We start from the raw sequence: 11,299 nt of genomic DNA, 5'->3' as shown, positions 1-11,299 counted from the left end.
TTTATCAAAAGCCTCCCAATTTGAAATAAAAGAGTTATAGTTGAGGAAGGTCTATGCCAAATGTCATGCTTGTAGCAGGATGTGTACAATTCGTCTGAAATATGCTTGTAGCCACCGAACTATTAGTGTATTTACGTTAGAAAACTAAACGCACGAAACATTAATAAATCAGGATAAGTTATTTTAATAATTTATCTTTAACAACTAAGAATATAATTGTTTTTTGTTTCAAATAAAAGTATAACATATACAAATGTATTATGTTATCAAGTCATTTCAAATTGTAAATGGTATTGTTAGTATTCTTAATAATGGGTTAACTATTGAGAATGAATGATGTCAAATTGCTTTGTTTCCTAATGTTATCTAAAACTTCTTTTTTTTTTACATAAGTGCAATTACAAATAACCAAGAAAAAACGCAATTGAAATGTCAAACCTTTTTTAGAAACATCTGATTTCTGCATGTCAACGGCCTTTTTTTATATCAATTTTAGGCACAGTAAATGCATATGTTTTAGTCGTGTAACCAAGGGGAAAAACGTTCTTATTTTAAAATATTAAACCTTTACAAACTTACCGATTCCATCAAGAATTCTGGTCGCCTCGTTTGGATTTCTCTAAGGTCGCCTCGTTTGGATTTCTCTAACTACTTGGAAAATATCGATGTCTTCATCAATCTGCATTTTTTCCAAAACCAATTTCAATGTCACAAATAAACCACTCTTACTACAACCATCACTGAAAAATTGAGCATAACCATCTGGAAATTTTATGAAGCTTTTGTATTCAATTGTAATTTAAGGTATTACTAATTTTAATACTTTTAGTTTAGTTGACAATTGATTGTTTACCTTTGTATATTATCATTAAAAGATTTTTATTATTGATAAATAAGCCTGTATGAGTGTCAATGCTATGTGTTTTGTATACGAAACGCAATTTTGACTGACAAAGTTATGATCCTGGTATCGTTTATGAGATAGCAGTCCAAAACCAACTTTAATCATGGTTATTTATTATCGAACGGTAAGGAAAACTATTCAGACGAAAAAAGAAAACAAAAGGACAAAAATGCTACCGTGATAAGAAACAGACATATACTTTATATGTATTTGAGTTAAGTTGAATGTGTACTATTAATTGAAATAAACATACCTACAAACTACTGTTATTGGACATTTTTGTGTTTCCCAACAGTTTTGTACACGTTGAAGAAGATCGGGTATATACTGGGATGATGGTGGTGATTTACTGATAGTCCAATCTTCAGCAGTGAAAACATTTATTGAAAAAGTTTCTTTGCTTTTCTGTAAAATGACACCAATCACTTTGAAATGTTAAGTACTGTTGATAAATACATTTAAACGTATTTTCGCAATTAAAATGTTTCAGATGTCAAGTCGTAAAAACTACAAAACCCCAAGAAAATAATCGTAGATACACGGCTTAATTTTAGGTATTACAAACGCGCGTTTCCTTTTCTTTCAGTCTCAGTCCACGCAAGTCAAACAAAACATAGCATAAATTCAAAAACGAAGTGCCACATACGGCAAAGGTCATGGCACAAACCTGGGTGTGTTTTGGTTAATATGAACATGCATTACTTTAAATAGTTATACAGTTGTTTTCAAGACATCTAAATAAATTCAGACTTACATGTAAACATATATATATGATTATAAAGATTACATTGGAAATTATCATGCAAACTTTTACATTATTAGGTCATGGCAAGTAGTCCCGTTATCAACTAGATCAAATCTTTTTATTTGTTTAAAGACATGAGACAGATTCTCTAATTTTTTTCTGGTATAGAATGAGAAACCTTTTTTTTTTAATTTGTAACGCTTTTAAGATAATAACATGATAGATAATTTCAATTTGGGAATATTTTTATCGCATCGTAATTTGTAACGCTTTTAAGATGATAACATGATAGATAATTTCAATTTCGGAATATTTTTATCGCATCTTCTATTTCCTATTTAACGCCATAAAATGTAAAGTAGTCGCAAGTTATTCTTCTGTATTTTGATTAAATTAATCTTGTCAACGGTATTGCCATGCAAGCACAATATATAAAGAAGAAGATGTGGTATGATTGCCAATGAGACAACTACCCAAAAGACCAAAATGACATAGACAGTAACAACTATAGGTCACCGTACGGCCTTCAACAATGAGCAAAGCCCATACCGCAGATTCAGCTATAATAGCTTCCGTTCAAACATAAAATAACTAATAGTAAAAGTGGACAACCGGGGTTATCTTCAGTTTTAGATTAAGTTTGTGTAGTTCAATTGTCAACTTTTGGCGTTACAGTCGCTTTTAATAATAGAATTGTTTTTGTTCTTTCGATGTTTTGTTTTCGGTCGTATCATGATTCTGCTTTCCTTTCCTTCTAGCTTATGATCTTGTCGTAGTATCATCACATCTTTCTCACTTTCGTACCATTATTCATTTAAAAACATTGAAAAACAAACGGTATGACTTTTATCGTTCTTTAAATTTACCATTCTCTCGTTAACCATTCTTTTATTGACAATAAACTTTAAAGCATAAAGCTGGTCTTTGGTAAAATCTTCAATGAAATCAATTGTGTATTTCAGTAGAATAAGTCATTCAGGAAACACATTATTATGATAAAAGATAAGGGTTATATATAGATTCTACCATAGCATCAAGGGTGATACAATAATTATCCACTCGAGACAGTTAAATTTTCAAATTTAAAACGCAAGGCTCGTCGAGAGTTGATTAATATCTTATCGCACGAGATTCGGTGATGGAATCTGTTTCTCTAATGATTTTAGACAATATGCAGAAAATGCTAAGCTTTCATTTTCATTTTCAAACGACCTGAAAAAATATGTGTTCATAGACGTGACGTCATTAGGCATGACCACTTTTTTCATAACGTCACAATAGGATTTTAAGCTCAAAGCAAGAAAATTTGATGTCATAATCGAATTTTGACCAATGAAGAACTGAGATCAAACAAATTACACATTTATTGAATAAAAATAATCAACAGCTAAGGAAAGGGATACATCGAGTAAGAACTAGAGAAATCATTTTACTAACCCTGTGCCCTTATGTAGAGGTTAATTATTTTTTCTACATTTATATATATATATCTACAAATTAAGCTTCTACTAACCGTATGATTCAGAGTGATCTGAAGCTCTTTTTCTAAATTTTCATTGTCTTTTATAATGCTAAAATCATCAAACTGAAGTTTTTCGTTCTCCTCCAACCACAACGGAGCACCCTGAGTAAAATAGACTTGTGGCTTAAGCTTTACATTCGAACAAAATCTATTTGCGGATACTTTTGTTGTTGTGTTCAACTTTTCATCTTTCTATTTCATTTTACAGCGGTGGATTACCACGTTTTCCCTTAGTTGTGTTAAATATTCATGTAAGGGAAATTAATTTTCTTAAACGTTTTGATGTATATTGATATTTGCTTTCGCCATATATGTTTTTTTCTCTCAAAAGCCAGAGAAAAAAAATGCATGACTTTATAAGTTGATTACATATAATCCTGGTACCTTTGATAACTGTTACTTTAAATTTTTGATATATAATATGTAGTAGAGGTTGGTTTACATAGTTTAAAAGGGTTCGAATAAAAAATAATTAATCTGGAAATCCCATTGGTTTTTAATTGGCTTTCAATAAATGCAAGTACACATATTTTGGAGCTTTAATTGGATTTCATTTTTTTGTAATGTTGGTTGTTTGTGTACATCATACAAGTTGCTAATAAACTTATATCAGATACATGAATTACATATAGACTTTGGATTCGCAATAGACGCGTGTTTCGTCCACAAAGACTCGTACGTGACGCTTGAATCAAAAAAGTTAAAAAAAAAAAAAAAAAAAGTCAAATAAACTTTTAAGTACGAAGATATTTACAGTTTGTTCTTATGCTGTTCTATCACATCACCGTACAGGCTAAGGGGAGAGTTGAGAGCTTATAACATGCTGAACCAATCACAGTATGTATGTGCCTGTGCATTGTCACAAGCCTGTAGTTAGATGGTTGACTTTGGTTCTGACATGTTTGTCATTTTTGTTTTTCGTAAATTGTTTAGTTACTTATATGTACGTTTGTATTTTCGTTTAAATAAGTTCACATATTTTATGTCGACTTTAAAGTATGTTTTTTTTCGCATTGTTGAAGGTCATGCGGTTTTCTGTATTTGCTTACGTTTACATCTTATTGGCAATCATTCAATCGCTCTTATTAGAATAGTCTTAAAATAGTTGATATAAGTCGAGGTTTATCGATAAATCTCACCTTATTTGCTGGATCTAACAAAACAATAATCCTGGAACCGTGGTCTAACATCATTGTCCAAAAGTCAATAACAGTTTCATCCAATGGACACTGCGTTACAAATAATTTACTTTCCGCAAAATAACCCTGCATAACAAACAATGAATATAGGAATCATGATTACATTTAATATGTCGAAGGCTGTTGTCTACTCTTTGGTCTCTTTAAAACATTCCCAATTTCCATTCTCAATTTTAATGATTTGAAGAATGATACGACATTTTATTCAGTGAATATCAAATTTAACAACATATCTGATAATCAATAAATCAAGTGACGAAGCTTTATGAAGGAAAATAGAAAACCTCATAAGAACGAACACCAGGAACGGTAATGCTTATAAACAACTGCAACTTTGCCTTGTGGAATGTAATTGGTAGGATTTTATACAATTTCCGTCGTCACTCTTATGGTGACGACAATGGAACAACTGGGTGAAAAGGGATTTGTAAAGTGGAACTCACAATCTATATAGCATGTTGATAATTAGACAATACCGTGTCATTTTGCGAACTGGTCAACGGAAATGTCAAATGAATCTATCTAAATATAATCTACACGTAATTTGAACACTAAAATGATACATGTACAATGCAATTACAAAAAAATGAAACTACAATTGATGATACTGTAGTGGCTGACCTGTTTCCTGTTGAACTAAATGTTAATATAAAAGGACCTGAAGCTACTTCAGATGATAGAAATTCGATATTGAATAAAGGTATCGAGTTAATACATTTACTTACAGGAACTATAACGGCATTGATGTAGTCGTTTCTGTTTCTACCGTAAGTCATTAAGTAAGGTCTGTAGTTGTCATCTAAAACCAAATAAGTAAAAACAAATAGATTGTCCTCCAATCTACATAAAGTAGTGAACAACCTTTGCCTCTTTTTAATATTGTAAGATTTTAAATCTTTGACAATTACAATTGACGTATGTTTATACAGTGTTGACACATAAAAAAAGAAACAACTAGATAAAAATCGAGACTTTTCTGATGTAGACAATACATGCTATTTACTTTTTTTTATAATTCCAAAAAGCGGTACTCTTGAAGCAAATACTAGTTGTCCATTATAAGAATAAAATGTGAACATGCTATGCTACATGTATGTATGCTAACAAATACTGTTTATCTGTTTCGTCGGGAGTAAAAAGCACTTTTCTACATAAGAAAATAAGCATGAACTAGTTGTGTGTTGGCAAAAACTAATTTGTTGAAATTATTCAACCACAAAATATTTATGATTCGAGAAAATCTTTTTTTAGAAATAAAGAAAACAATTTGCTTGTATCATTTGGGGACAACTGTAATTCCGATTTCAACATATCCAAAGTAACGTAGTATGTACAAGAAAAATTAATTCAGCTAAGATATATTCACTTTACTTACTTGCAAGAACAGACTTTGAAGAATTTTTTGATAAGTTTTCTTTACGTTTTGCAGTTTTATAATTATCAGCAGCATATACTGGACGCAACGTTTGGAGTCTCTAAAATTTAAACAAAAGAAACTTTTGCGTTGGGTGCATTTTAATATTCAAATTGAATATATACTTGTACGAGAGGAATGTACCTCATAAAATACACACAATACTCATCGGATCAAGATGTTTGTGATGCCAGCAAACATCAAATGATCTTAAGTGGACAGCACATGATTCATATGATTTGAAATCAGTGTACAAAATGTAATTTCTCTTGGTATAATTGTGTGGTATCATTTACAAAAGTACAGTTTACGACTGCAAGTGTTATGCTCTATCTGAATTAACATTTACGTTCTAGTTAGTATATAAAATCAATATAAAACTTCTAATCTCGCGATCGGTATTGTTATGTTATATTCATTAGATACTATTTCTACAATATCATTCTTAGGTAAAATAGAACCAACTGAAATAAAGGCAACAGTAGTATACCGCTGTTCGAAACTCATGAATTAAACATGTCCTACATTTTATATTAAAGCAACATGTAGATGTCTATGCAGAGGCAACAACTCTGAAGAAAATATTTTGCTAGACATTTAAAAAAATCAATACCTGAAACTCTTCTCTAAATACTGTTTGATTTCTTGGTAATGGGATCTGCTCAAGCTTTTGAATGTATTCACAGAAAACGTTCTTGTGAATGGACGTATCTGGAACAGTAAACAATTCCAACAGTGCTTCAAACACGACCTCATATTGTTCCTGAAACATATAAAATGCGAAAATGACGTGTGCATCATAATTCGTTGATATTTATATTCACCACATTGGTGACAATGACATACCGATAACTTCTGACGTCATACCACACTCAGTGCTGTCTATAACTTATCGATGACGTTGTATGAAAACGATATATGATATTGTAGCATTGGTACACTTGCTGTTTTATACATACTTGTATGTATCAAATGTATCATAATGCAACACTTATAGTTATGTTAACCGTATGCAAAGTGTTTTCAAGAGATAATTCCATTTCGAAGAATATCAATAGCGAATCAACAGGTTTAACTAAATGAACAGGAACTATATGTACGTGCCATTTTTGAGCATATAATTTTAACTAAACGGTTTTTTTTCGGTTTCCTTTTCCCGAGAGTAATGTACATTCATATGCTTTTTTTTCTACATATTTAGTATTACACGTCCTAGTGTTTTCTGTCTATTTTGTTTATCCTGTGGTGTGTAAGTTATACCATGAAACTTTTTCATTTTTTGTAACGAAAACTTTATAAATCGTCATAAACTTCTATTGCAATTTCGGAATGTTTCCTTGATCCTCAACGTTTCATTTTTGCTTTTTGTCGGGTGTTATGAAAACATTTCCACCTACAACATTCCCTCTGAATATATAGGGTTTTTTTTTTTGTTGAATAAGAAAGTTAGTTATGAGTAAATACCATATGAGGTGATGCACTGTGTGTTATGCACAAATCACCAATACATATTATATACATTTGATAATTTAAACAATTGTAATGGCTATTTAAATGCATTTCGTTTTTGGTCCGTTATAGACTGCTGTTCGTTGAAGGTAGTGATGACCTATAATGGTTCGCTTTTTGCTAATTTTTACTTGGATTGAGAGTTGTTTCATCGGCATTCATTCCACACCACTGACTTCTTTTATCAATGTATGTACATTATCGGATTTTTAACTCATTCCATATCTTTCCTTGTACTAAGAGGATTTTTAGTATTCAACCTTTGCTGCTTCATTCATCAGAAATGGCTTGATTCAACATGTTTTGCGTCGTTGATATAAAGATATCACGAAGTACCAATTGCCTGCATGGAGACTTTAAATAAATGGTAAAACATGTACATTGAATGTAAATGTTCGATTATAATTATACATACATGTGTTTGTACCATATTCATTCTGTCCTTCCTCATCGTCTGAACATACTCCATAATATCAACATAGCCTTCTTTCTGTCCATGCTCGTATAATGCATCTATAGCAATGAATGTTCCGGTTCTTCCAACGCCAGCACTAAGACATAATTATCAGGTAGGAATAATAGCAAAAAAAAGTCCTATTTTACAAGATAATATACTCTGTATCACAGTTGATTGTAAGAACGGTTTTTTTTATAGTTTAAAGTAAAACAACAAATTACCAAACTCAGAGGAATTCTAAACTGAAAGTCCGTACGTTAATTGTAAAATCAAAAGCTAAAATACATCAAACGAATAGAGAACAAGTGTCGTTCGTAAAAAACGCGTGAAGACAAATGTGATTATTAACATATTTTGTACATGTACGTCCGATGTTTATCCATGTGTGCATTACAATTAGAAAGATCATAGCATAGGGAACATGTGTACTAAGCTTCAAATTGATTGGACTTCAACTTCATCAAAAACTACAATCAAAAACTACATCGACCAAAAACTTAAACCTGAAGCGGGACAGACGGACGAACGGACGCACAGACCAGAAAACATAATGCCCATTGATAGGGCATTACAACTAATAGTTGGTTGTCTTTTTATTTTGACGAAACAAATATAAACGTACCTACAATGCACCACCATTGGGGTATTCTTATCCACTTTTAAACTTTTGACCTTTCTGTAAAAATTAACCAATTTGACGCTATCTGGAACACCATGATCCGGCCATTGAGTGAAATGAAAATGATGAACTTTTCGTTCCTGCTTATTCTAAAATTACAGAAGATGTTTTCATATGTACCATTTATTGTGAAATCTAACAACATTTATCTTTTTCTCCTTACTTCATGTTGATGTTATTATCAAACTCGATCGGGATCTAGTTGAAATATAAACGTAACGATATATAAACAATGTTTTATTCATAGTTAACATGCAGATTGGTAACTTAAACCATGTTTAATCAAAGGAATTACTTACAATATTTCATTAACTTCGAGCAATATTGATATCATTTCAAGGAAGCTTTTGAATTTCGTGAGGCGTTCCCTCTAAACCAATAAAAACACCATCTAAAATTACGCAAATATTGATAAAAGGAGTGAATATATTTCAATTTTAATTCTTATCAAAAATCTTCGAAATTCATACCTATACTATGTGCAAAAGTAACATTAGACGGAAGCAATCTCACACATTTTGTATATGACAGTTTGAGTGTAATCAAAGGATTGGTATTAATAAAATTGTGGCATTTGGTTGGGCTTAAAATATCTGCTTTCGAAAAGTCAATAGTTATCTCATGAACTACTCTAACAAGATTTGGTATAGAATTCACAGTAAAAATTACGAACCAGCTTAGTCTTTGTAAGCGTATTTGCCAAAACACTAACCTTCCATAACGTTTAAAATAGTTTGTGTGTTAACTTAGATTAATCCATGTTACACCAGCATCTGCTTTGACCACCAAACTTATCAAAGTCAAAGAAGATCATGTCTATATTCCAAGAACACTTGAAAGATCTCTTATCTTTAATCAATTGTAAAAGCTCAACAAAAATGGCTTATTATTTAGAACCCATGACATGTTTACTTGAATTTACTACATCAGATATATGTTTGAATTTTCACTAGGCTATCTGTTTCAATTGTTCCTTAATAAATTCATGATCACGTTCTCTTTTATGGTGTCAATTGTCGGTGGATAGAATATTACATTAAATCTGTCTTCTTTTAGACATTAACTGAAGCTAAAGAATTAAATTACCTTCAAGCTGATGTTTTGTAGAATAATTAATCTGTACACGTACACTGTATGTTGTGTCTCCTTTTTCATTACAAGTCTATAATTATCTACTTGCATTACTTTGTTGATGCTATGAGGCCAGTATTGTTCACATTTTTTCTGAAATACAAAAATTATAAAGAGCACGTTAAGTTTAATATTAAAAACAGATTTTATTGGACACATGTTTTCAATATATGCATTTTGAACTTACATGTACATACTTATTGTTTGTGGTAGATGAATAAACATTTTCCTTTAGAAATTTACCAATCAGCAAATATCTAATCGATAATTTACTGATAGAAAATATTTTGACTAAAACATTTTTCATTTCTTAAAATAATCCATTCACAGAAATAGATCTGAAAAGTATAATATTTACAGCAGAATAATTATGGTGTACACGATGCCGTGCAAGGTACACCTTCAACTATCATTAAAATAGAAGCTCGCATCATTAAGAAAACTAAGTTTCAAATCGGTTTGGTTTTGCCAAAAATGATATTGTAATGGGTGAACAATAGCACCGATTGCTTTCAATTTAAATAATCTGTATAATAAAAAAGGGACGAAAAATAGCAGAGGGACAGTCAAACTCATAAATTGAAAATAAACTGACACCGCCATGGCTGAAAATTAAAAATACAAACAGGCAAACAATAGTTCACATGACACAACATACAAAACTAAAGAATAAACAACACGAACCCCACCATAGGTTCAATACCGGTATATGTCAAACAACTTGAAGGTCCATATCATAATGAACATGTTTTCTAATAGGGGTGACTACAACTCCATGGCAAACTAGCGTGATAAAAAATACTTTAACCTAATATTAGACGGACGAATTATTTAAAGGACGGACGCACATGGCCGAATACATAATGCCCCACTAGGGGTATAAGAATGAGAAACAAATAAGGCAACAGTAGTATACCGCTGTTCGAAATTCATAAATCGATAGGGAAAAAACAAGTCCGAGTTAAAACTAAAACTGAGGGAAACGCATTAAATATAAGAGAACTACGACACAACAGAAACACAACATTAAAATGTAACACACACATAAACGAACTATAATATAACAATGGCCATTTCCTTGACTTGGTACAGGGCATTTTAAGATAAAAATGGTGGGTTGAACCTGGCTTTGTGGCATGCCAAACCTCCCGCTTTAATGGTAATGTTGATTATAACATTAAAATGACAACATTACATGACAGGACTACAATACAAATAAATGGGAGAAAATATAGGACAGAGACACAAAATATTTGCTAAATGGATGTAATTGATATTCAAAATATCGTCAAACAGGACGTGCTTACTCATCAGATCGAAAAATTATATTACAATATAAGAAGTGATAAGTTACTGAAATCTCGGTCGGACGAGCGATAATAAATACAGACGAACGAATGGACCAGAATATTCCAGTTAACTACCAACTCCGTAAAAGTGTTTCTAATGATATCTAATTTTAAACAACCAAATCTATATGCAGATATAGTTTGCTTTTCACTAAACAATGAGAGATATAAATATACAAAACAGCTTCATTTTATCTTAAAATACGTCAGGAAAACTGTTTCAAAACAGTCTCTGGAACAGTTCTCTTGATACCGTTAGAACAGTTATTGACAAAAGCTGTCCTGACCTGGAACAAATTTAAACAGTTCTACCCTAGAGCTACTTTCAAAACCTCTACTAATTTTTTACTTATCCATATGTTTTTGTCCATTAGAAAATTCTTACATTTC

The 11,299-nt window shown here is 31.4% G+C and overlaps 1 protein-coding gene across 1 annotated transcript in view; it reads right to left on the bottom strand.

The window, feature by feature from the left end:
* Positions 1 to 619: 619 nt before the first annotated feature.
* LOC143076626 (uncharacterized) overlaps positions 620 to 11,299 on the bottom strand; it is a 33,039-nt gene continuing 22,359 nt past the window's right edge. Inside the window, exons 17-26 of the mRNA XM_076252792.1 lie at positions 9,516 to 9,653; positions 8,373 to 8,518; positions 7,709 to 7,844; positions 6,398 to 6,547; positions 5,746 to 5,845; positions 5,096 to 5,169; positions 4,311 to 4,436; positions 3,163 to 3,273; positions 1,158 to 1,309; positions 620 to 740 (exon numbers count right to left, since the gene is read on the bottom strand). Of these exons, the coding sequence (XP_076108907.1) occupies positions 620 to 740; positions 1,158 to 1,309; positions 3,163 to 3,273; positions 4,311 to 4,436; positions 5,096 to 5,169; positions 5,746 to 5,845; positions 6,398 to 6,547; positions 7,709 to 7,844; positions 8,373 to 8,518; positions 9,516 to 9,653 (1,254 nt within the window). The remainder of the gene's footprint in view (positions 741 to 1,157; positions 1,310 to 3,162; positions 3,274 to 4,310; positions 4,437 to 5,095; positions 5,170 to 5,745; positions 5,846 to 6,397; positions 6,548 to 7,708; positions 7,845 to 8,372; positions 8,519 to 9,515; positions 9,654 to 11,299) is intronic.

This window comes from Mytilus galloprovincialis, chromosome 1 (genome assembly GCF_965363235.1).
Source record: "Mytilus galloprovincialis chromosome 1, xbMytGall1.hap1.1, whole genome shotgun sequence".
NCBI classification, from domain to species: domain Eukaryota; kingdom Metazoa; phylum Mollusca; class Bivalvia; order Mytilida; family Mytilidae; genus Mytilus; species Mytilus galloprovincialis.
This window is presented reverse-complemented; position numbering and strand designations above follow the sequence as displayed.